This window comes from Solenopsis invicta, chromosome 4, assembly GCF_016802725.1.
Source record: "Solenopsis invicta isolate M01_SB chromosome 4, UNIL_Sinv_3.0, whole genome shotgun sequence".
NCBI lineage: Eukaryota > Metazoa > Arthropoda > Insecta > Hymenoptera > Formicidae > Solenopsis > Solenopsis invicta.
This window is the reverse complement of record NC_052667.1, coordinates 7,232,680-7,260,502: the sequence shown is the minus strand read 5'-3', so window position 1 is coordinate 7,260,502 and position 27,823 is coordinate 7,232,680. Positions and strand designations below refer to the sequence as shown.

At 32.7% G+C, this 27,823-nt stretch overlaps 2 protein-coding genes and 1 long non-coding RNA gene across 3 annotated transcripts; 2 read left to right on the top strand and 1 right to left on the bottom strand.

The window, feature by feature from the left end:
- Positions 1-5,921: 5,921 nt before the first annotated feature.
- LOC105203420 (protein Peter pan) lies at positions 5,922-10,278 on the top strand. The gene is made up of 6 exons (XM_011172212.3): positions 5,922-6,178; positions 6,779-7,059; positions 7,161-7,371; positions 7,466-7,792; positions 7,878-8,211; positions 10,081-10,278. Exons 1-6 carry the CDS (start codon positions 6,161-6,163, stop codon positions 10,182-10,184), a joined length of 1,275 nt encoding a protein of 424 aa, XP_011170514.1. The 5' UTR covers positions 5,922-6,160; the 3' UTR covers positions 10,185-10,278.
- A 399-nt stretch (positions 10,279-10,677) lies between these two features.
- LOC105203422 (kinesin-related protein 4) lies at positions 10,678-23,228 on the bottom strand. The gene is made up of 10 exons (XM_039448228.1): positions 22,951-23,228; positions 21,947-22,181; positions 21,044-21,275; positions 19,335-19,669; positions 19,136-19,253; positions 18,545-18,845; positions 18,173-18,398; positions 11,903-18,092; positions 11,631-11,801; positions 10,678-11,392 (listed from the first exon to the last, which is right to left on the bottom strand). The coding sequence occupies exons 1-10, from the start codon at positions 23,102-23,104 to the stop codon at positions 11,255-11,257; spliced, it is 8,100 nt and encodes a 2,699-aa protein (XP_039304162.1). The 5' UTR covers positions 23,105-23,228; the 3' UTR covers positions 10,678-11,254.
- A 1,397-nt stretch (positions 23,229-24,625) lies between these two features.
- On the top strand, positions 24,626-25,911 carry LOC120357544. The gene is made up of 2 exons (XR_005574545.1): positions 24,626-24,881; positions 24,961-25,911. It is a non-coding gene; the product is annotated as an uncharacterized LOC120357544 (long non-coding RNA).
- Positions 25,912-27,823: the final 1,912 nt, after the last annotated feature.

Below are 27,823 nucleotides of genomic sequence, written 5' to 3'. Positions count from 1 at the left end.
GAGTGTTTATCCACAGCCGGCGCGCCGTCTCGCGGCTATTATTCGCGCGCGTCGGCCCCGTCGTCATCGTCATCGTCATCGTCGTGTCGCCGTGCGTCGAACGCGCCGGCGAACCGGCTGGAGAACGGAACTGCGAGCGACAGAAGTGTGAGGGACTCGCATGAGGCCGCGTCGCATCGCGTCGCTTCCGGCTGCCGACGCGCGGTTAATTTCCTTTCGGCACGGCGCCAATTGTTCGGCTGGACTGGACACTGAACGCCGCGCGCGCGCGCGCGCGATGCCGCTGGCGCCATCTGTCGTCGGCCATTAAATGCGAGCGAGCGGGCGCGCATTTAATTTGTGATTGATGACGAACGCAATGAGCTATGAGACTCTCCTCCCCCATCTTTCCTCCCCCTTCTGTAACGCTGCCGTCGCGATCATTTTTGCAACGGCAAAGAAATTTATATACAGTGTAGTAAGAAATACATGTTTTAAATAAAAAACAACGATAAAATAATACAGATGGATATATTCTTAGATTATTAATTATAGATAATGTTCTAGTTGATATAATATAATATTAACTAATATTCTTGAAATATTAATGTAAATGTGTTTTTTCATTAAAGTGCAATGAAGTTTACGCAAAAAAAAACAGAGTTAAATGTACCATTTATTATTAAAAATTTGATAAAACATTTCAAAAAATGTTCATTCCTTTAAATCTCGAAACTATATGAACATTTTTATAATATTCCACGAATATTAAAGTAGTACGCCAAGAATATTATATAAAATAAATATATAATGTTAAAAAAATATTTCCATAATATTAAAAAATACTAAATAATATCCTCGTTAATTATATATTTAAAGAAAAATGTAACTCGTTACAGATTTCCTATGAATAACTATGTATAAATTAATTTATGTTAAAAATAAATCTTAGATACTCTACAGATACATTAATAGATATATGAATGTTAGTAATATATATTATTTACGTATTTAAATTCTCTCATTTTATTTATATTTTAAACATTTTTGTTTTTTTTATCTTATCATAAATAACATATCAAAATGATCAGTGAATAACTAATTTTTTTTTACTATTAAAGTTTGTCTTCCAATACTGAAAAGTTCTACTGATGTTGAATAACTGTATTACACAATTTAAATATTTCAAGAATTACAGTTTAATTATACAACTACTTCGACTCCTTAGATGTATTAATTATTACTCAAGTGTTTTAATAATTGCATAATGCATACAGATGAAGTAGATACTTTATTATCTATTTGGATGTTATTTTTAACTCCTCCGTTCCTGCTTTTTTTTATTGTAATACTGAAGTACTGCAATAAAGTGTCTTTTACGTTTCTAAAATGTTATTTTAGATAAGATACAAAATAAAATGTAACTAATTACAGTTATAGTTACTGAAGTTAAGAAAGATAAAGTTACATAAGCAAATACTCAAAAAGAATCTGGGTAACTAACTAGATAATAGTTGTAGCTGGATACACCTTACAACACTGATTGCATGAAATGTAACGAGACACGCTCATGAATCGCATCTTTATTACATATCTCGTCTCCCTTCACCATTTTCATAAATCCTCGCGGAAAAATTGCAACGCCTAGATCTCGCGAGTAAACAGTTACATACTCCCTCCTCGCTCCTCGAGGATGATGCTTTAAAGGCGATTAATGCGATGTGTTTAAGATAGTCTCGCTCATGAGATTCAGCGATTCTTCCGCCATTGACGCATATATCATGAAGATTATTTATTTTCGTCCAATGCAAGTGCCGATTAATTTCCACTTAATTGGCATTAACGTATTCCGTTCGCGCCTGGAGACGTTTGCGTTACTTCAAGCAGCCATCTGCGCCCGCGGCGGAAATCTGTCCCGATGATAGTGTTTATCTGTCAACGCGGCGACGCTTTTAACGATCGTTAAAATTCCACCGATTTGTCTTCTCTTAATTTACACGGAGATCCTCGGATAATTCGTAGCAAATGCCAACGAGATATACACATTTAACTCACAACAGTATGATCGCGTTTACAAAATTTACCTAAGGACTAGTAATCTTCGAATGATCTAATCTAATCCTTTCCCCTTCTTCCCCCTATTAAATAAATAGCAAATAATTAATAACGTAGAAATAAGAAGGCAAAGACAAGCAATTAAAAAGTTTTAATTAAAAAATATTAAATTTTGTTCTAATATAGTGAATTAGAAGACATTTTCAATCAATAGTCTTCATCAGTTCATACGAAATTATATCGATTATAATATAATATACTTCAAATTGATAAAATTAAGTAATTTATTTATATAAATTATAATTTGCAGAAAACGGCTAAAGAAAAGAATTAAGTATTTTTAATTGAATTTTTAGTATTTTTAATTAAATATTTTTAATATTTGTTAAACTACTAAAATATATTTACGAATAAGGGTAATAAAAAAATAAAATATTGTTTTTATAAAAAGTATTTGGGGCTTCAGCATTAAAAGCCCATAGATGAACTCAATAGACATGCATTTTACATATACGCAAAAGTTGAAATCAATAGCTTCAATAATTGCTGAAAAATCGTATCAGCCAATTTGAAAAATGTATTTTTAAACTTACGTAATATAAAAACTAATTTATCAATACCAAAACATTTATCAATACCAAAATTTGAAAATGTTTACTAAATATTTACGAGTGAATGTGTAAAAGCATGGAAGAATTTGTTCAGCAATTTTCTTTTCAAAAAATTCCTAAAATAGATTATCTTTTCACGCACTGAAAAAAATTTGTCGAAAAACTAGAATATTTATAGTATATATTCAACTAAATGTTGAATTGGTTTAATTCTTGATTTAAAAATTTAAATAGTTTACATGTATGAACTATATCTTTTTTTTATACAACTAAATTGTTAAATCACCCCAATGTTCAGTTGATCCTATTGGACTAATGTCCATTTCAACCAATGTAGATTAATTTTGATCTCATTGCCAGTTTAACTCTTTATCTTTTTCTAATCCTTAGAATTTGAAATTATTTCAAACTTTAGCCGAAAGAAAATTTTTCATAATAAATTTTTTACAGTTTTCAGGATAAAGCAGGGGAGACAGATCATATCAATTTAATAATTTAATTTTTGTAATACGTTTGAGTTCTTCTTAAAAATTATATTTTAAATTCAACAGCTATGCGGCGCCCAGTTTGAGAAATCTTATAAATATTTGTAAAATTATTATTGAGCAAGTTCTGCTTTCTTATTCAAATGTTTAAATATTTTAGTTTCTCAACAAATTTTTTTTCTCAGCTCTAGATTAGAATAAAATGTCCCCTTTATTCTCATTATTTTTACAAATATAAAATGATCCTCTAATGACACTTACATATATATTTTAACATCTCTAGAAAGTATTTGTATGATTGTTTATTAAAAAGAATTGTATACGAATGTTATAACTAATTACAATACAGTAGTTTTGTAGAGAAGAGAAATACGCTGGATCTTCGTGTGTGCAGTGGCTGAAGATTTAGCGGTTTGAAGTTGGGGCGGGCATAAACGTCGACGCGGTAAAAAAAATCACGGGGCCCCAGACACGCGCTAGGTAGATAAGAATCCCCGAGAAGCAGCCGTGAACTTTGCACCGTGAGAGGAGTTCGCTTTGCCTAACGAGTTCCCGCGCTTCTCGAGACAATGAAAAGCCATTGCGTGCGTATTCCCTCCCTCTTCTATCCCCCTTCTTCAACTCGTCGTCATGCTCTCTACTCGCGTAGTATTCGTAATACAATGAGAAGGGAAGTGTAATTTCTTATTGTGGCGGTCGCTTAATCCGCCGCTCGAGAAGTTCAAGATTAACTTCTCTCGTTACCTTGTTGTATATTAATTGATAATTATCTCGTTGCGATCGATTCCTTCGTGGCACGTCTGATGCATTCAAACGTTCGCTAATCCGACATTACACCGTTCGATAATATTTCCTTGTCATAACTAATTATGTTTTTTACAAAATTAATTCATATCTTCCGCCTTTACATTTTCTTCCCATATTTTTTTTTTCTACGTACGTAAATTCCATCTCGTCAATAAAAAAATAATAAAATAATATTAACCCTGGAGTGTTACTGTCAATTTTCATTGAAAAATACTAATTCAAGTAAAAACTGTTTACAATAGTTTTTGATATTAAAATTTTGATAACTTAAAATAACATTTAATAAGAATTCGTTTATGTTAAAATAACGTTGGTTCAGTTATTTTAACAACTTAAAAAAAAAATGTAAAAAGAATTCTTAAAAGTTTAGAGAAAGTTCTTAATTTTGTAGGTGAATTTTTATCCAGAGTATTAATGTAAGAAAAATATGAGGGCCAATGTGTCTTTCGAATTAAAGCTTTGAGGTGATGAGAACGTATAAGGTAAAATAAATAAGAAATTATTAAATTAATTAAAAATCTGGAACAACATTCAGAAAATTAAATTCTTTTTCAATCTAATTCTTTTTTGCTAAAGCGTCCGCGTTAAAAGGATCACGTATTCAATTCGCAACATCGTGTTATAGCGCTTATAAAAGTCTTGCTTGCTTTGATGCATTTGTTTATACATTTGGAATCATTGATTAATACCTTGTGCATAAAGCTGCACCAATTGTAATATACTCGAGACATGCACATCACATTTAAATATTCACGCATGCATCACAACCTGTGCATGTATACATACGTATATGCTGGCGTAATATTTAATTTTGCTCACGCTATTACATGGTTAGTGAAAAAGAAACGACAGCTTATGATGGACAAAGCATTTGAAATTATAATGCTCGGATTTTTTATTAATATCATTTATTTTATTATAATACTCATGCTAATCATTGATTAATATTATTGATAATGAGCATACTGATCTTACAAGTTTTGTATTTTAATCTCTCGCTATTTAAATCAATGTTAATTCTCCGACATAAAGATCTAGGAATTTTTAGAAGTATAATTCTTGCAATTACTAGAAGATAATATCGATAATTACAATATTGGCGGCAGAAATGTGCTGTAAATTTCAAAATTATGTAAAATATATTATGAATTATTCACGAATTGTTTGCGTTTTACTTTATTATATTTACACAATTTTTTTTCATGTAGACAATACAATGTAATAAATTATAAATATTAAAAATTATAAATTATAAATTGGATAACACAATACAGAAAAAATAATTAAGTTAATAAATTTTTAATATATCTGATTTTAAATCAAAATATATAATATTAAAAATAAAAAATAGAATTTAATTTTTACTATGAATGAATCTAAATCTCCTACGATCCATTGATTATTATTTATATAGATGATAAACATATAAAATATGGTTTTCATAGATAGTTTACAGTGTCTTGTAAATTGTTTATATTTTATGCGTTCAACTCTACTGAGCATCTTATAAGTTTAATATTAAATTTTTTCTCTCAGTTTAAATTCTACACAACATAAAATTTTAACATAAGGATAATATAAAGCAATAAAGATGACACTAATTAAGAGCTTGAAAATTATACTTTTAAAAATTCCTAAAAATTTCTAAAAATTTTCTTAAAAATTCTTAGAACTTTTTATTTTATTATATTCTTTTTTGTTACTTCGCCAATTTTTTAAAATTAAAATTCTTATTTTATTAAATTGAAAAATAATGTAAATAATTATAATATCGGCGGTAAGTAAGGATGAGATGATAATTAACTACAGCTGATAAAGCTAAATATAGCCAACTGTGGATATAAATTATTGACAATATATCAATGTAAAATTGTTATTTTTAAAAAATTATCAAATAAATTACCAATTTTATTTATTCATTTGCTATTTGTTGAAAAACACGGTCCCGTTTCACGATATTTTTTAATGTTCTGAAAATTAAAGAGACGTGAGTTTTTTAAAACACATGGCGGTAGTTATCGTGGTCTACATAGAACCTAACGTGTAGACTAGTGCAAGAAATAATTTAATAAAAAGATAATATTACTTTATATTAAAAATGAAAAAGTAAATCAGCGTTTGCTCAAAAACTATAATTTTTATTTATGTGAAATTTCTCTCATTTATCGAGTCTTGACTAGTTCCGACCACGTGCTGAATCCTGAATTGTAACTTAACCTCGAAATGGGCCGTAAAGGAAAGGTATTGTTTTTGTTATTTATTATAAACGCAATTATACTTAATATAAATTCCGATAAAAGGTTTTCTTAGAATTTTATGTGAATTGGAACACTTTTTAGAAGTACTAAGAAAATTTACTCTTAGAATTTTTTATTTATGTAAATTCTGAAATGTTTTAAAATTTCTTATCAAGTTTTTACAAATATTTTACACTTTTTCAGATTTATAAGATTCATCAAAAATTATAGAGTAAAAAACCTTAAAAACCTTAGGGTACTTCAGAATTTATTTATATATATACATATACAAAGAATTGTAGAAAAGATGTAGACTTTCTCAACATTGTAAAAAAGTGTTCCAATTTGTATTAAAAATGAGAAATTATCTATTAAGTTATAAATTTATGCAAAAATTCTGAAATTTACTAAAAAATTCTAAAGGTTCTAAAAAAAATTTTCACCAGACAATTAGTAACTTGAAAACTTTCAGTAAAATTATTATTTAACTAAATTATTAAGCATTTATATGGCAAATTAAGCAGATGTAACAATGACTATATTGAAAATAATCTGCTAGATCTAGTTTAATTTCTTATAAAAATGTTCTTTTTTTTATTTTTAGGGTCGATGTGTAAAGCGAAATAAACAGATAAATGTAGGAGAGAAGGAAGAAGTGGTAAAAGCGCCCCATTCCTTTGTATTTCATCGTGGATTGCCAGGAGAACACATTGTCGAGCTCACTAAAGATTTTCGCAAAGTTATGGAGCCTTTTACAGCTTCGTCGTTGAAGGCCCGAAAGAAAAATGCTATTAAAGACTTTGTCTCTGTTGCGAGCGTACTGCATGTCAGTCACATGTGCATATTTACCAAAACAGAACAGGGAATGTACCTTAAACTTTGCAAGTACTGTATTCATTTTAATGAAACTTATCAACAAGAAAAAAAATTGTAAAACATTTAAATTAATTAATTTATTGATTTAATATTCTTAAATATTGTCATAGGTTGCCCAGAGGACCCACACTTTCTTTCAAGATACACAGTTTCTGTTTAGCACGAGACGTTATATCTATGGTGAAGAAACAGATGGTATACGAGGAGGCCTTCAAAACTTCTCCACTGCTAGTTTTAAATAATTTCAGTGGGGAGGGCATGCAACTGAAACTCATAGCTTCCACATTCCAGAACATGTTTCCAACTATAAATTTGACCACTGTAAGTTTTACAAAGTAGCCAATTCAAGAAATATAATTGTGGAAAGCAATCAATTTAAAAAACATTAATAAAACATTCATAAACGTTTTGGCAGGTTAATCTAAGCACGATCCGTCGTTGCATATGCTTAAATTATAATGCGACGACAAAAACTATTGACTTCAGACATTATGCGATCAAAGTTGTACCTGTAGGTTTGTCAAGAGGTGTTAAAAAAATAGTGCAAGCAAAAATACCGAATTTATCTAAATGTCAAGATATTTCGGAGTTTCTGACGAAACCAACCATGTCTGAAAGTGAAGCGGAAGATGATGAAAGCAGTCACGTCACATTATCACAAAAATTGTCTTCAAGAGGAAATCAAGCTGATTCTAAGAGTGCGATTAAATTATACGAACTGGGACCGAGAATAACGCTGGAGGTAAAGAACTAAATGAGCTAACACAAATAATGAATTTGTAGATATTTAATTTATAATTTTCTAATGTTGACCGAATCTGTTTTAGTTAATCAAAGTAGAAAGTGGACTCCTCGATGGTGAAGTACTTTTCCATGCATTAGTACATAAAACGGAAGAAGAGAAACGCGCGATAAAGAAGAGAAGAGAAGAGAAGAAGAGATTAAAGGAAAAAAGAACAAAGCTACAGGAAGAAAATAGAAAAAAGAAGGAAGCGCAGAAGGAAAAACACAAAGAGAAATCATTGAAGGGAATTCAGAAAAAAAGAGAGAACGATATGCTTCTACAAAAAATTGCGAAGGAATCTGCAGAGAAGAATGAACCGGAGGAAGACGACGATGCGCAGTATTATCGTGAAGAAGTAGGAGAAGAGCCAGATAAAGGTAAATATTTGTATTAGCACAGAGAAGCCTGAGAGTGGCGATGTCCACGATTTAGTCGATAGAATTTTTTGAGCCACTCTCTACAACGTGGACATACATCGAGTGCTTTACAGCTACGTAACACAGGCGACACTGTGTAACACAGCAAATCGTATTATCCTCGTTTAATATTAACAAACAGCAAGGATAAAATAATTCATGTGTTATTCATTGTCGCTTGTGTACGCTGGAGAGCACTCGCGTTATTATGTACAGGTTAGATTGGGTTAGATCGCGGAAAGCACGTTGCCCGACTGTTGGCAAACCTGGCGAAGGAAGCGCCGAGCGCGCGCGCGCGTACACGAAATCAACTTGAAATCATTCCTAACCGCGTTTTCGCGCAACCGATTAATCAATCTCGTCGTATTGATGTCGTACCGACGATAATTTGCGCGAATGCAATAGGAGCGAAGCGCAAATACCGAATTGTAGGGGCGAATAAACAGTAGATACGAGCACAAATTGACTCACCATTCGCCACTGGTCGCTCCGTCTCGGTCACAGCTCTCGAGATCCAAGATCCTCCTCTTGATTCACACTTGACGCGCGACCCTTCCTTTTCGGCACTCTCCAAACGCTCCCAGGACTCACGCGCGTCGAAAACTCGGAATGCAAGGCAATAGAGAAGACGCGAAACACGGTTGAATGCGACACGACTTCGCACCGTGCATCGTATCCGACACGACGGATGCTGCCACGAACGCCCGACATTTCACACTTCACTCTCGACACTCCACGACACTCTCGAAACGCTCACTCGCGTCACAAACCACGTACGAGATGCCGAGGATGCGAGTTGAAACGCGCCGTCCTGCCTGCCCTACCGACTGCCGACCGTTACCGTACTGCGTCGTACGTCGTACGCTACTACGCGTAGCGGCACTGCGGCGCAGGCGCGGCTCGCGCCGCTGATGCGTACGTGGCACGCAGTGACGTAGTTCGGTAACGGCCGGCAGTCGGTAGGTTAGGCAGGACGGCGCGACCTCGCTACGCGTCGCGGCGCATTTCAACTCGCATCCTCGGCATCTCGTACGAGTTTATGACGCGTATCAAGTGTGAAATGTCGGTCGTGTCGGATACGATGCACGATGCGAAGTCGTATCGCGTTCAACCGTGTTTCGGCACCTTCTCCGTTGCCTCGTATCCCGAGATTCCCGAGTTTTTGACGCGCGTGAGTACCGGGAGTGTTTTGAGAGTGTCGAAAACGAAGAGTCACGCGTTCGTTAATTCGTGCCAAGTGTGAATCAAAAGGAGCAGGATCGTCGTGAGGAGAATCTTGGATCTCGAATGTTCGAGAGCTGTGGCCGAGACGGAGCTGGACGGAGCGACCAGCGGCGAACGGTGAGACAATTTGTACATACTTGTGTTTACTGTTTATTCGTTCCTACAATTTGGTATTCGCGCCTCTTGCGCTTCCATTGCGTTCGCGTAAATTTATTATCGTCAATACAGTACGACGAGACGAATGAATCGGTCGCGCAAAAGTGGTTAGGAACGATTGCAGTTAACATATATTTGTTAAATCGAGGTATTGTAGCTCGACAAGAGCTAGAAATCCATCGGCCCAGTAAAAGTTCACATATTCGTTGTACGCGCGCTCGGCGCCAGGTTTGCCAACGGTCGCGGATGACGTATCTATCCTATATCTAAGTTTCTTTTTTTGTACGTATTTTTATTCTACAAAAGGATTTTATGATCCGTCAAACCCATGATTATTTCTTACCCCCATGGTCAAGCCAATTCAAAAATTAATTTATTCTGTAATACGATCGATATTTAGAATTATCATTTTTTTTCACTAGAATATAATAATATAATTTTCCATTTCAGATTTGTTCCAAACAAAAATTGGTACCAAGAGGCCGCACAAGCAGATAATGAGGTACAAATCAAAGAAAGCGAAACTCGACAAATCTCAGAGTAATAATAAATAATTTGTAAAAAAAAACAGCAAAATATCATGAAAATAAAATATTACGTACACAGAACTTGTCAACACATTTTTGAAAGAATAAAGAATTTTCGAAATAAATGCAATGTCACCTTACTTTTTGGACACAGTAGTATATATTAACACTACTAATCATACTTTAATCTCTTTATTAGCAAGGCTCTATCTCTATTAAAAAGGAAGAAAATTAAAAGAAAATATAGCTAGAAAGTCATGCATAAGGAATGTTTTATATTCCTATATCAAATTACATTTTAATTAAGTAGTAATTTGATCTTGTTTAATGAGTTTTGAACAAAATTAAAGTTTAAATATTCTTTCTTCATCATAAAACTCTTTTACATGTTATTACTTGTAATATTTAAGATATCAATTTGCAAACTTGTTTTATACAAGTCAAGAATCGTTTCCTCATTGAGCTTTATTTTGCAATATAAATTTAATCTCGTATAAATTCTTTATTTTGTATTTATTCAGAGATTATAGATTTTTACATAGATTACTTGTAATTTTATTTTAAAAAGAATATTACATAATGATTATAAACGATAATACTACATTAGTATTGTTTAAAAATTATATAAAATATGTAAATTAGAAGGCATAATGCGCATAGCAACTAACGTTTAATTTTTATAACTATACAAATTTATTTTGATTATATAATACTTTTATATATACACCCTATATCCTAATTAAGTTTAAACCTCACATATCACAGGAGTTATATTATCTTAAAGAACTAGTAAAATTGACAAAAAAATATTTCAATATATATTGTTATCGATGTATTTGTAGTCGATGTATAAAATAAGTTTGCATCTTTATGTTATAAAAATACGAAATTACACTTTATCGTAAAACAGTAAAAACGTGATATTTACATCTTATATGCTCTATACGTTATATGAACTTTTAAAATAATTATTGTCTATTCAAATGCCATATGATAGAAGGCCATAAATTAGGTACATAAGGCTATTTTAGTATATACATATAGTAATCGATAAAGTTTGGTCAGTATGTAGCAACGTGACGAAATGTTTTCGCAGATCATGAATTTTTGGAATGCAACAACTTTTCGAACTGCTCTATTTTCTTCTCGAGTTCCTTTATAGTCTTGCTTCGAGATCGACACACCTCCTTCATGATCTGTTTTTCTTTCTCCAGTTTCGTTATTCTGATATCGTCCTGTATGAAATTATACGAAACACAAATAATTTACAAATTGGCAAATAAAAACAGTGATACTTTAGAAGTAATCAATGAAAAAAAAAAAAAATGTTCTTGCATTTACGGAATTTTTTCCTTTTATTTTGTTAAAACGTAGACACTTATTGCTCCAGTTCGGGGATATTAATATATATATATATATATATATATATATATATATATATATATATATATATATATATATATATCTACTTACATCGATTATGCCGCTGCTCGTGCTACAAAATCGCAATAAGTTGGTCGGCATCGTCTGGCACGCTTGATGCCTTCTATTTACAAGTCTCTGTTTGCATACATCACATTCTTTTGCGCTTGTGCGCAACATGGCCATCTGCAGTCGTTTAATTTCCGCTTTCAACTCGCTATTCTGTAAGAGCAATGAGCATTAAAAATTAAAAATTCGAACTCACAATCGTTCACAATAGTTTATCACACGATGTGCGTAATAATTAAATTATGATAAAATACCTTGTTACTATACGCCGATAGGTGTTCCTGTAATTCTTTGCACTTTGTCTGATAAGGGAAACTTCCGCTACGTATTTGCAGCTCCAACGTCGCAATCTTTCCATTCTTCGACACCACCTCCAGTTGCAACTCCCGTATCTTGTTTTTCAACGTACCGCAACTGCACTCATCGCCGTGAGGCCTGTCGGAGGCCGACACGTTCGTTTTCTGTATCTTCTGCTCGAGAGCTTTGATCTTGTCTCGTAGCTCATCAGCTTCGTTCAGACACGTGTAATACTTATCTTGAAGCCTCGCGTTTTCATTATCGTGTTCGCGAATAACTTCTGCCAACTCTTCCGATTCTTGATCCAGTTCCTTGTTCTTTTCCGTCAATGCCTTTATCTCGCTGATATAATTCTCTATATCCTTGTTCTTTTGATTTAATTGTACTTTCGTCGCTTCGAGCTCTAATGCAACTTTATTTTTCTCTTGCAGCAAGTTGTCATACTTCTCACAGGCAGTATACGTGTCGTTATGTCTGGACTTGTACGATGACAGCGTTTCCCTTAATTCCTCATTGTCTTTGCACGCCGTGTCATATTGACTACTTAAAGTGACCAACTGCTTCATCAGATCGGTTTTCGTAGCTTGCAATTCCGTTATCCTATTACTGGCACCGTCCAAATTATTTCGCAAAGACCTGTTCAAGTCCTTCAGCTCTTCCATTTGTTCTTCCGCTAGGACCTTGCTCGTACTATTTCTGACTCGTTTTTCTAACATCGTGCACTTATGTTGTAACGCTGAGTAATTGTCCCTTGAGGCATTTATCTCCTCTGTCAAGACTGTGTTCTTGGTATTTAATTCAGCTATTTGTCTATTCAACTCGATACTCTTCAGTTCCTCGTATTTCAATTGATCTTTAAGCGCATCGATCTCCTTCTTATTTTCCATTTTCAGGGACTCTATTTCTACCTTGTACTGCTCTATGCTGGCTTTTCGTTCGCTGACTTGTTGCTTTAAGAGCTCGTTCTCGGGCACAACAGTCTCAAGATTGGCTTTATATTCAGTCAGCTCGTCGCATTTAGTTTTCAAAAGCTCCCTGATCTCCGTTATACATAGCTCTTTTTCTTCCAGTTCCTTGTTCAAATCGTTGCAAACCTCCGTGAGCTGCTCCAATTCAGCCTGCTTTTTCTGAATCATTTGACTGTTCTTTATTAATTCATTGCTTTTCAAGTCGATAATGTTTTTCATTTGCTTCTGATTAGCCTCGAGACCCTCGATGTTACTCGTCAGTTCCATGTTCTTCGTCTTGAAGGACTCTATCGTACATGCGAGATCCTCGATTCGTTTATTATACGCTTCCTTCTCCGACTTCAACTTCGTCTGAAATTCCGTTTCTTTATTCCTGATCATCTCTTGCGCCTGTTTCTCTCGTTTCTGCGCAGTAATAATGGCCTCTTCGTTCACTGTGTCAATCTTGGAATATTTATTATATTCAATTTGCAAGTTATTGAGATCTGCCTCAAGCAGACTGTTCTTTTCTCCCAATGCCTCTCTATCGCGATTACTCTCATCCAAAAGATGCTTCAAGCGCTCTATTTCTTTCTGCAATTCCTTGGATGCAGATTCTCGCTCGTTCAGGTCCTTCTGAAGTTTATCTATTTCGCACTCCAGTTCTTTCGCCCATAACGACGTACGTTTCTCCGCGTCCACGCTCTGTCGCTTTTCATCTTCGAGATTTTGTTTCTCCTTTTCGAATTGGTTTCGCATAGTCTTTATTACTTCTTTCTCCGTTGTCAAAACAGTTTGTAAAAATACTTGAAACAGCTCGTCCACAGATTTATCTACGAATTCCTGAGTGTCGACTTTAGGCTTGAGACACTTTATCTCCTTAATGATATCTTTAGAGACCTCGTTCAATAAATTTTTGAGCTTCTTGTTATCCTCGGCTAATGTTTTGTCTTGCTGTGACTTGGACTGGTACTCAGTTTTCATCTTCTCAAGTTTACTTTCTACGTCGCGCAGTTTGATCAATTCCTGTTTTAGGTAATCGTTTTCGGAAGTGCACTTAGTTATCTTTTCATTAAGCTCTGTCAATCTATTTTCCGATTCTTTAGAATAATTTGCGAATTCCTGCGAGATAGCTGCTTTAGAGGTGTTCAACTCTTCATTCGTTGCTTTTAACGATTCCAGTTGTTTCTTATATTCTTGCTCCAAAAGAATAATATCGTTGTTAAGCACTTCTTTTTCTTCCTTAATTATATCTAACTCACGTTCTAAACAGGAATGGCTTTGGCGTAATTCGTTTGCTGTTTGCTCCTTCATTGCTTTGTCTTCTTTCAGACTTTCCACTTCTACTTCAAGGAGCAGCTTTGCATTTTCGATCTCTTTACGTTGTACAGTAAACTCCTGTAGCTTTTTCATCATGTCTTGTATCTCATTTTCAAGAATATCAGTTTTTTCCAACGCAGTAGCATGCAAGTGTTCACTTTCCGTTAACTTTTGCAGCAACTGTTCGTTAGCGATCTTCAACGTATTAATCTCTTCTAGCAGCAATTCTTTCTCGTTAATGAACTTTGTAAGATCTGACTTGATACTTTCGTTTTGTCCCTTTATGTTTTTGAAATCACTTTGTAATTCGTTCATAACTTTCACGATATTTTCTAATCTCAATGAAGTTCTATTTGGGGATTTCTTAATGCTGGAATTCAAGTCGTCGTTCGACGTTAAATCCGTGATGGTGTTATTTTGCAGTTCTTCGACCTCATTGCATTTGTCTTTATACAGATCCGACAATTTATTGTGATCCTCCTTCAAAATTTGCAATTCATTATTTAGAGATTGAAGTCTTTCCTCGACAAAACTGATATTCATATTCTCCGAAAAACTGGCGTTGAGAGATAAATTGCACACACTTAGGTTTACATCTTCTTTAGCTTTTAGAATGAGTGCATCACTTATTGCGGACTCGCTATTAAACTTCCTCTGCAAATGCTCCAATTTACGATTAAGAGTCTTCACTTGAAGTTTCAGCATTCTTCGGTTTTCATTTAACTCATTCAGATGTATACACTGAGTACAGGTACTCAATTTCAGATCGCTGAGCTTTCTGTTGAGATGCGTGAGATGATTAACCTCCTCTTGCAGATTTAAAATTTTCGCCTCGGCATTATCATCTAATGTAGATTTATTCAATGTATCATTCATCAAGGTATTATTAAATAATGTTGATAAATGCATAGTATCGTTGCAAGAATTGATTTTCCGTGCATTATCTAGATCTTCTATAGTTTCTATTAATTGACTAGACATTTTTGAATTTTCTTCGGTTAAAGTTTTTATGTTAGCTTTCAGCTCCACCAGCTCGGTCTTCAAAAGAGTATTCTCCGTTCTCAATTGTACCACATCATTATTAGCGGTGCTTTCTTTATTCTGCAGTGACAGTTCCAATTTACTTTTTAGAATATCACACTCTTGTCTCAGCCCCTCACTCTCTTCGATTTTGTCCATCAATTCAGTGGAAAGTTCATCGTGTTCACTTATTAAATAGTTATATTTCTCCATAAGATCCGTTGATTTATCTTTATACATGCAGTCGTGTTCATACAGAAGCGACTTACTTTCGGTCAACATCTCGAGTTCTTTCGTTTTGTCTGCGATATTGGATAACAATTCTGTATTCCTTTCCGTCAATGTATTGATCTGTTCTTCATATTTGTGAATTATCTGTTCTTCGTTTAAGTTCACCTCGGGCATCCTCGAGCAAAGGGTTTCCAATTGTTCATTGAGATTTACTAAATTATTCTGCAGCTCTAATTTTTCATCCATTATCTTTGAGTTTCGCGCGTAAAGCTCATCAATAGTCTGTTGAGACTGAATAGTTGCTTTCTCATTGCATTCTTTCTCAGCCAATAATTTATTTGCCAATTCGCTGTTCTCGGTTGTCAATAAATATATAGTTTGATGCAAGTTTTCTATATCCGCCTTCAAGCTTTGCACATCGTGCTTTATTTCGTCCAATTCCTGATTTTTCAAAACAAGATCCGCAGATAACTTAGCACTATCCTCGTCTATAGACATCCTCGTGATCGATAAATCATGATCTACAATCTTCGACGAGTCGCCGTTACTCAAATTGTGTTGTTCGTTATTCGGTATCGATTTCGCTGTCTGTTCTTTCAAATATGTATTTTCATTCTCTATATCCCGAATGATACTTTGCAAGTCATTTATACGACTCTTCAGATAATTAACTTCGTCTTTGTTCTGATTGTCTGTAAATTCCTTTTCGGGACTCTTCAATGACTGTTCATGCAATTTTACAGAATCCTGTTCATTTTTTTCAGATATCAAACTTGCGATTTGTGCATCTTTTTGAATCTTTCGTAATTGTTTTCCATCCGATTCATCTCTTGAAGTATTATGTTGAGTGACCAACTTCTCTCTCAATTCGTTAACCATAGATTCGAACTCCTTTGTTTTCAACGTGAGGCATTCAATTTCTTTTTCCATATCACGATTTTTCTGCAATTGCAATTCCTGTTCATTTATTCTGTTCTTCATTAAATTGTTATTCAATTCTGCTGCCTTTAACTTTTCTTGCAATTCGGAAATAACCTGTTCAGATTCATTTTCAGGTGTAAGAACTTTATTTGCAATCTCTGAACTGTCAGTTTCGTATGTATTTGTTTCATATTCATTTAATTTATTTTTCAGTGAAGCGTTTTCTACTTCTTTTTCTTTCAATTTCTCGTTCATTTCAGTAATTATACCTTTGAATTCATTTTTCTCCATCGCAAGAATTTCAACCTGATTCTCTAAATTGCAAGTTTTTTGAATATATAGATCTTGTTCATATAATTTATTTTTCATTGAATCATTTACCGCTTCTACATTTTTCAATTGGTCTCTTAATTCATTGATTTGTTCAAATTCCATTTTTTCCTTCATATCATTTAGATATTGAAGTGTATTAAGCAACTCTTGTTGATGTTCATCTTCCTTTGTGTTCATTATTACTTTTGTTTCTGTTAGCTGCTCTTGAAGTTCATCAATAGTACGTTTAAATTCGTGATTTTCAGATTTAAGTTGTGCAATTTGCTTCTCTTGATTTTGAAGTTTTTGGTTCTCCAGCTGCTGCTCTTTTAGCTGATCTTTCAGCGAATTATTGATTTCTTCCATTTCTTTCAGTTTATTTTGCATTTCAGAAGTGAATACATTTTTTTCTTCTTGAAGATTTTGTAACATGTGCCGTTGCTCCTCTAGTTTATCTTTCTCCAGCTGCTGCTCTTTTAGCTGCTCTTTCAGCGAATTATTGATTTCTTCCATTTCTTTCAGTTTATTTTGCATTTCAGAAGTGAATACATTTTTTTCTTTTTGAAGATTTTGTAGCATTTGCCGTTGCTCCTCTAGTTTATCTTTCTCCAGCTGCTGCTCTTTTAGCTGATCTTTCAGCGAATTATTAATTTCTTCCATTTCTTTCAGTTTATTTTGCATTTCAGAAGTAAATACATTTTTTTCTTCTTGAAGATTTTGTAGCATTTGCCGTTGCTCCTCTAGTTTATCTTTCATTGAATTATTGCTTAGCTCTGCTTCTGTTAACTTATTTTGAATATCGGTTATTTTACATTGCAGTTCATCTTGTTCGGAAGAAATTTTCTCACTAATCGAGAAATCCATAAGAGATTTTTCTACTGCATTATGTGTTAATTTTTCTTGTAATAAAATATTGTGTTGTTCAACTTCGTTAAGCTTCTTTCGCAATTCAGATGAAACAAGTTCGTACCCTTCTTTTTCAGCTGTAAGAAGGGCTACCTGGAGTTCTAGCACTGGAACATTTCGCATCTCTATCTCTTGTGCAGACAATTGCTTAATTTTTTTCTCCAAATCTGGTATTCTCTGTAGCTCTGCTTTTTGTGCATTTAATTGATCTTCTGCCAAAGTATAACGTTGTTCAGCTATAAGTAATTTTTTACGAAGATCAGTTGCTATATGTTCAAAAGCGTCTTTGTCAGACGCAATATTTTCCAGTTGCTTTAATTGCTTTTCCAATTGTGACATTTTGACAAGATTTTTCTGGAGTTCAGCCAAATGGTCGTCAAGAAATAATTGCTTCTCTAAAGTTGTAAATTCTTGAAGCTGTGAATATTCTTCTGACAAATCGCGAATTCTGTTCCGCAGTGTCTGTTTTGGTGTATCAGGAGACTGATCGCTAGTTATAAAAAAGAATTATTAAAATAATGATAAAACAAATAAAATAAATTAAGTTTTCGGTATTATTTACTATTTTACCTTTTAGTCTGAGCAGATGCATCAACTTTCTCAAATATGGCATTGTCGTCATTGTAGTCGATTATAGGCGATTTGTGAACAGTTATATTATCCATAAATGTAACATGATTCTGTTTACGATATGTGATAAAGTTATCCTCATCACTTTCTTCGTCGTTCTCTTCGTCACGATTTGCTTCATTGTTTATCAGCTCCAATTCAAAATCAGTGAAGGCTATTTGGAATGCTGTAAAATAACATAAATGCAATATATGTATATATAAATAATTTTACAGTATTCTAAATAGCATTTACTGATTTTAAGTTATATATATGTGTTTGTGTGTATATGTATATATGTATTCAATTTGCATCAGTAAAAAGTTAACTTACATGTATCCATAATATTAGATCTTCTTTTATATGATTTCATAGGTGACATCTCTTTAATTGGTGACAAATTTGCTTGAAACATGGATGCATTTGCCTTATTAAATGCACCAGTGCCACACCAAGTTTGTCTCCTCTTTTCCTTAGTCTTGAACGATACTGTACTATTGCGATTAGCAGCAGTCACTATTCGAGTTTGCAACAATCTAACGCGTTCTTCCAAATTTTGGTTAATGCGATCTTTCTCTTGCATTTTAGATTCCATCTCTTGAAAATCAGTCGTTCCAGTTAGCTGTTTCATTCTCTAAACAAATAAATTTATTGCATGAGTTAACAGATCTTAGAACATTTATTGGAATACTGCTACTTGCTTTTTAAGCTTTTATCGGATCTTATTATCTTGTAAGACATAATACATAATTTATATTTAAAATTTGTTGAAAAAATGAAATTCTTTATAATAATTCAATATACATGTTTTAATATTTATAATAAAAATGTTCTGATATACATTGCTAGTACTAAAAAGTTCATGTTACATAAATTATAAATTTTTAGTACTGGTAGTGTATATCAGTCAATATAGGCTCTTACCTCTAATTCTGCATTTAACTTATCTATTTGTTTCGCATAACGTTTTAGAAGTACACCATCGGACATAACTTCATTTAGTTCAGGTTTATTTTTTACATTCCTGGCTCTGGATGCAAATCTGTTTTATAAAAAATATTAGTTACAATTTATATCTATATTAATATATATTTGAAATGATTTAAGAATCAAAAATACTAACAACAATGTGCATTGAGTTTCATCTAACGCGGCCGGTGTCACTGCACATATCATCACCGTCATTGCATTGCCGCCCAAAGAAGCTTGAAGTAATCTTGTTAACTTGCTATCTCGGAAATTTATAAATTTCGGAGCATCTTGTGATTCACTCAATTGCCTTATTACTAAGGCCAATGTAGAAAGTGATAAGTTAATATGACGACCTTCTTTAAAACGTTCACCAGTAGCACCTGTCTGACGTGCTCTTTCCGAACCAGCAAGATCTACCATATTCAATTGTCCAACTTTTACTACTGTTTCATCCAGGTTAGAGCCAACCTCTCGACTTTCGATCGTCTGCAATATGGCATTTTTGTCTTACAACTTTAAAGTTTATTGAAGATAATTTTATTTAGAGTGTTTACTCAAATTTTGTAAAAGAATTTTACTCAAAATTCCAGATTAGATTATGGAATTTTTTTATGCAGTTTTAAAATAAATTTATTTGATTATATTACTTTCTAATGTTCCTTAGTCGTATAATCCAAAGAAAAGCCATTTTATTTTTAAATATTAAATTGAGAAAACATTAAGAATAGAGAAATAATATAAACTAAATGGCATATGATTTATCTATAATAGACGAATATAGTTCACACAAACGAAAAATACAAAATTTGAAACTTGATTAAGCACATCTCGATTTAGATGTCTTGCTATTACTGACTTTTTTTTATAAAGTTCATAAATCGCCCAAGAATGTACTACATATATGTGGGTTATTGCTAATTAATCGTCAACATTTTGCATTAAAAATGAGGAAAAAAGATTTTTTCAAAAAAATACTTAAAAAAAGTAGAATTCTTAACATTTTCTGTGTATCAATAAAATTCTATAAAAATCTATTTTCAAAGATAAAAAAAAATCTATTGAAAATTCCAGTTTTTTCCAATAAACATCCTAGTATTCAATAATTCTTTCAAACTATTTCACATACAATATTAATTAACCCGTTATTAATTTGACTGCTGGACAGATTTTTACAACTGATCCTTAGTGGCGTACTCTTATTTTGTACCTAACTTTCACAAAAGTGAAAATTGCATGTAAATATGTGTAATTGTAAATTTAAATTGTAATTGTGTAAATGTAAACTGAGATCTGTTCGTATACATAGCAAGTAGATGTGTTCATTCAAATTGATACATGCAACACTAAATGTGTATCCAATTGAATACGCAGACAAGTGTTAACCCTTAAACACATTATGGGGTCTAAGCTTGAAAAAACTTTACTTTCATGCTATTTTACTTTCGTTAAGCAACGAAGTTAGTCAATCATAATGATCGATTGAGGAAACTTCAAACTTTTTTTCCAACTACTCTGTAACTTCTCTCATTCCATTTTCACACAGCAAGCGTTCAAAGTTTCAAGAGGCGTTCAATAATGTGTTTAAGGATTAAAGAAGCGAGAAAAAAAGCGTGACTATGTGAAAACAATTGACTCATGATCAGCTGATTCTCAAATTCAATCCCAATCAATACCTCACACATATTTCCTTTTCCTTAAGTCATACTTCCTTATTACATACCAGATTTGATATGTAATATTGAGTTGAAATTGACCTAGCAAGTTACAGACGAATTCTTTGGATTTAAGTGAAGTTTAGGGACTATAATCCCATTCATTTCCAATGCCACTATTAATATTAAAGAAAATTGGCATACTTACAATTCTAAATATTGTATGGCTTCTGCTGCTTCGGTCATTCATGTTGGTTTCACCTATCCTTCTTCTTTTATTACCTTTCTTCATTATCGATAAAACTTCCTCAGGGCAGTTTGTAAGTTCTTCCTTACACTTCACAAACACTTGACCATTGACATCCTCATGTATTTTTAGATCTGAATCTTCATTTAAAAGATCATTGACTTTTTCATTATAAATTTCTAAGTACGATACCCTGAAAAATTAATACATTGTCTAAAATGCTCTTAACAATGTTACAAGATTTGTACAAATAACAATTTTTAAAAATGAGAAAATTCCAGAAATCATCAGGATAAGTTAATATTTTTAGGTTATTTTTTTTAATTAAAGTTGATAGCTTATAAAAAAAACTTTATTTACCTTACAAATCGCATCAACAAAAAACTAACTAGTGTTGAAATTAAATTATTTTACATTAAAAATTAATTTTGAAAAGCATTATTTACAACTGTATTCATAGTTCTTTCTTAAGAAACAAGAATGCCTTGTCATTATCTGTCTTTATCTCACATGCTACATTTTATCTTATGCAAAACAAAGACAGACAGAAACAACGAATCCTCATATCTTAAAGAGGGACTATGAATATGGGTATTATTCTATAAAATTAAAAATTTGTTAGTTTTAAAATTAGATTACTCAAACCAATTATAATATGAATAATCACAATTAAAACTTTATTTAAATTAAATTTATATCAAATAAAGTTTTTTTTATGTGTATTTTTCTTTTATAAAATTTTTTTGCATAAATTTAGGAAAAAATTAACTTAGACGAAAAGTTAATAAATCAAAGTTTTTGCGTTTAAAAAATCATGTTTAAAAATTGCCCAACTCTGTTTATTATAATAAGTACAGTATCCACCTTAATAAAAACTCGCGTCCTGGTATGTTGGCTATTGCGTCAAATATATGTTCAACAGCCAAAGGTATTATGCCAGGCTCTTCTGAGGTACCCATCATAGTATAGGTTTTGCCAGAACTTGTTTGTCCATAAGCGAATATTGTGCCGTTAAAGCCGTTCACAGCAGCATCGACAATAGGCCTTACAACATCGTTGAATACATCATTGTTAGTGGCATTCATGTCAAAAATATGATCTGCAATGCAACAGCATGTAATAATATAAATAATCTGTGAGTCTTGTGCCAAGTTTCTAATAACAAAGATTTTCAGAACATTCAAGAAGATAAGATTTATCAGATCCTGATGCTATGTTCATTTTTCATCTGATCAATGAAATAAGTAAAAATAAATACAAAATTTCTTCCCCTGTTATTTATAGATAAAAACATATAATAAAGTTTTTTAATGTTCATTTCCATCAATGTAGAAATGTTAACTTTGATAGTCTTTCTTGTTTTTTTAAGTGCTAAGAATTACAAAAAATAAAAAATAAGCTAAACCGAGATTTTTCTAATACTTAAAACTAAATAAATAAAAAGCAAGTTAAACCGAGATTAAGGTTAATTTATATTTATAGAAATGGATATAATTGGATCTTTTCCGACCCTGACCTTGTCAAAAAAAGATTAAGAACAAAAGATGGCATAACGCCGACGATTGTCTATTTGTCTGTGAAAACCATAACGTCCATAACCCCACATGACATTTCAAAACATTGCACAACTTTGATTGAATAGTTTTCTCAGCTGCACTTCGTGGAGTATATACGTTTTTGATACCTCAAGCGAAACAAGATAAGCATTTAATTGAAGGGGAAAGGTCAAAAATCGACAACAGAGGAGATCTATTGCGTCGCGCCGACGAGGAATCTTTGAGAAAGAACCAAATAAAACTGAGCAAATAAAATGTGTCCCGAACATGCGTTTCGAAATTCGGGTTCATATTAGCATATTAACTTCGTACCAAACTCAAATCCACCGTCAGCTCGCTTCTTGAGCTCTGTATCCGAGGCCACAATGGTGTTTCCCTGAGTCGTCCATTGCAACGATAAATTATCATCTTTCTCCCTCTTAATGAGCGGTCTGACTTTGATGGCCACTTTAATACTGTCCGACATCTCGAATTATCTTTCCAACAAGTATCCTAATTCGGGGTATCGGCCTCGCTGACCTCGCGTCTGTCACCGCACTCGAAAAACAAACACACCCGCAAACACCCGCCACATCGCCAACGGTCGACGGAAGACTGAACGCTCGTTGCGTCTCGTTCAAATTCAAATCCCACCTCGCCACGCATGCGTCACTGGCGGAATTCAGTGAGCGCTTACTATTATTGGTGTATTCTTGTAGATCATCCAATCAAATTTTTAGATCTAGAAGAATACACCAATAACAGAGCGTTCATTCAACTATTGAGACCACTAAATGCGGCCAATAGCTGCGTTCAATAGAGGAAAGTAGTTTTGTAGCTGTTGTATGATTCTCTAACATGATTGGTTTATTCATTCGAATCTGAATAGAGCTAAGAAAAAGAATCAATCGTATTAAAAAACGTTATCCTACAACCAGAAAAATGTTTTACTACATTTCTCTACAAAGTTCTCTGCACATTTTTCTGCTGTTTAAAAAATGGGCCACTTTGCGCGAAAATTGTACAGAAATATATAATAAAATTACAAAAAATTAATAGATAAATTTCAATGAAATTTTAATATAATTTTAGTTTGAAAATAATCACGAACATTTAAATTTTAAATTTAATTAAATTTCAAGAAAATTATGACAATTGTCTTAATTTTTTTTTAAATCTAGAGTTCAATTTTGGGGACTAGCTTTCAAAAAATATTGTGGTCAAAACAAAAATGAAAAACATGATGCGCTTTTTATTCTAGTCGATGATTTTTTATTCACAAAAAAACTACTTACGCGCACAAATTACGAAAATTGTTTTGCTTACAGAACTTCTGTGTTAATCTACTAGCAGTACCGTGTATTGATAAAAAAATCTTCTGTTGTTCTTACATTTCTTTGTAAATAGAAAGGTTTCGCAGAAAAAAATGCAAAAAATTTTTTTCAAATATTTTTACAGTTTCTTTTTATTTTCTCTGCATATATTCTGCAATTGCACTAAAAATTTGCTATTTTACTTTTTTCTCAATTTTTTTGCAAATTAATCTTGCAGAAAAAATATCGAAAAATTCTCAACAAATATTCACTACAATTCTCCAAAAATTTGTATTTTTCTGTAATTTTGTTGTTAGTTCTTCTTCAATTATTCTTGTTAATATAATTATGTTACAAATTCTAAAACATTAGAATTTTGTCCAGTTAAATTTGCATTTTATTTTACTGTGACCACCTGCGTTGCACCGTCTGCAATGCGTTGATTGCGTCGCCTATATTGTAAACTTTTTATCTTCTCAGAAATTTCTCGCAGAAATAACAAAACTCTAATTTTTGAAGATATTCTTTAGGGCCACTTGCACCAACGCCGATTAACTTAATCGGCTGATTTTTCTATCGGAATTGACCAATCGTATTTGTCGTTAAGTAAAAACAACAAATACGATTGGTCAATTCCGATAGACAAATCAGCCAATTAAGTTAACCGGAGTTGGTGCAAATGGCCCTTAATCTGTCATCATTGGAAGTCGAGCAGAAGGCTCGTTAGAACACATCCAATCAGGTGTGTGAAATGTGACTGATAGTTGCGGCCAGGAACAATAGGTGCAGCACCGTAGCTGCGCGCGTCAGCCTGTGCGTGAAGTTGTCTACGGAACGGCGCGACTTTCGAAACTTCTCCACCAACCGCCATGCGTGACGGCGCGAGCATCGTTTTTGGCGATCTTCTTTTGCTCTGGTCGTTCCGTCGTATTGTCACAAGAATGTAAACAAGTATGTCTTGCGTGCGATTAACATTTGGATTTGGAAATGTGAAATATCGAGATTCTTGACGTAAATTAATCAATTCCAGCTGCTGAAGAGCTTACACGGTAATCATGAAATGCAACCGCCCGACTGTGTTACCGCGGACGTGATCTACGCGAAAAGATGGCAACGGAGGAAAGCTGCGCGTGGAGAGGAAATACAATGGAACATGCGGTAGCGGTGCGTACTATTTAATTTCAAATATATATATGTATATATATAACTTAATGGCATAACAATTGTATTAAGTCTCAAGATTTTTGCAATGCTATACTATATTTATATATTTCTAAAAATGTGAACGTGAATATAAAACACGATTTAACGATGTTACAACATACAATATTTCTACTATGACTCCGCATCTAAAAGCGCCCCTTTTCACACAAACTCTCCGGCATTTCGATTAAACGCAACGCGAATACACTCGCGAGATATTGATGACGATGCTTGATTCATGAACGAGATGTGATACGTCTAAAAAAAGAAATACAGTTTTTACCAAGAAAGTCGGTTTCCTCGTTATGGATATAATCGAGTTAAAACTTTACTCTTGAATGCCACTGTGGGTGAATTTGCACTCACACAGTACTGATTCATTTTTATTACTAATTTTGACAGCTTAAAATAACATTCAATAACATCTTGTCTACATAAAAATACTGTTATTTTAATATTTCGCAACTTATAAAGTACAAAAAAGTGTGAGAAAAAGATGAAGTGCTTTCTGCAAAAACCAAACAAGTCCATTAAAAAAAAATCTATAAGTTATGGCACAAAATTATTTTTCATTAATTATCGTGAACAATTTTCAGGTCAAAGCATCAAACAGAAAATAGGAAATATAAATATAATAAATATACAATTTCTGATAAGAACCAAGCACACAAGTGATTTCCAGAGATTTGATTATGAATTTTTCTAAATATTAACCTGAGGCTCTGCATGTATACATATATGGAGAAATATTACAGCACAGAAGCTTGCAGAAATATTATTTCAACATTGCAACAATGTTGTTGCAAGTTCTACGCTGTATGGATTAGATATTAGGAACAGAAATTAGAAGAGTCTTGCTCAAGAAATACTATGGGTACGTGATGTGTTTCATATAACACATTTATGTCTAATATTATAATATCCATTGTGTGTTACATTCAATATTCATTGAGAAAATTGATTTTAAAATTTGTTCGTATATCTATTATATGTTTAGAGAAAAAATTTTTACTAAATTTGTACAAAAAGAAATGTAAAATTATATATTTTATATTTTTAATGATATTTCAATTAATATTTCCTTTTTCATGTTTTATCATGATTAATGTTTTCAAAAAAGTTATAAAAATATATAAATGTTATAAAAATAAATGTAAAATATTATGTGGTAAACACATAATAAATATAATATTCTTCTATAAGAATCAAATAAATCCAGATGCTTTTTTTTAAATGGATCTCCTCGAAATATTAATTAAAACCTACAATTTTATTTTTATGTTTATTGTATGTCCAAAGAAATATTATCATATTTACTTAACGAATGATTTGAATTTAAAAAGTTTTTTCTGTCTCCTAAAACTTTTTGGAGTTGTTTGGTGTTTGTCACAAAACCCTCCAAGTCTTGACTTTGTGGATGCACTTTCACTCAAAGTAGCAGTAATGTTTCTCCAAAATTTCTTGCTCGAGAAAAAGTTTTGAAAAGACGTACAAAACATTAAATATATTATTTTCCTTTTAACTCTTTTGATCGTTCCGTATCACAAACCGGACGGCTCAATCGAGGCAGGCTACAATTAGGCTACATTTGCAGGACTGGATGTCTATATTCTCAATAATAAAGAGAACAGACACAGTCCGTCTCGCTGTCATCTATGTATTTCTTAAATTCGCTCCTCCCTGTTGCGGCACGCCGTTCTCCTATGCTTTACTTTGGCACAGTCTATAAGCTAGACTGTGACTTTGGTAAATTTACTCAGTGGCGCGCTTTGTGTCTACCTGATAATCGGAAGCGTATCTCTACAATACTCTTGTTTGCTGATTTACTTTGGTCTCAAAACGAGACTAAACATAGCATCTTTCACTTTACTGTTGCCGCCTACATTTATAAGCACTTCTCGTTATACGAATCCATCAGCGTGTACACTGAAGAAGAAGAGCTTGTTTAACGATAATCAATTAGATAATAGTTACTAAGCCTTAGTGAGATAATTTAGGATGTATTGTGTCACATTTCCAAATATTACCAAAAGTATAAAAATGTGATAGATTGTTCTATTATTACGTTTGAATATCTGTGTAGAATTTGAGCACAATTTTTTTATTACAAGTTTAAAAGTATTTATTTATTTACTCTTGATTCTTATGTAAAATTGCAATTTATAGTATTCATTTGTAAATTTCACGAGCAAGTAGTGCATGAGAAATTTTCTTACAAATTAAATCAAATTTTTTACACATATATTAGTAATCTTATAAATATTTGTGCAAAAGTTTATTTGGATCCATTTATTCGTTTAGAAGTTTAAATTTACCTAAAACTGCGACAAAATATGCTCATTTTTATTGTGTAAGTCAAATTCTTCATTATTTCGTTTTTTGCCACTGTCTATACAGAATATTCTAGCAATATTGCCACAATATTTCCACCGTTTTCGCAATATTATTGAAATGTTACAATTTTGCTACAATATTACTGAAATGTTCTTTGCTATATGGGTAGTTTCAGGGTCAAAATTCGGGCATTAAAATTTTTAGTCGTTGATTGGAAGAAAAAGATAAAATCTAAGAAGCCTACAGCTTTTAAATTTCAATAATTTTTATCTACTATTGGTAGAACCTGAACAAATTAAATTAAATGTTTGTTTAATAAAATTAAATATTTGACTTATTAAATATTGCCAAATATT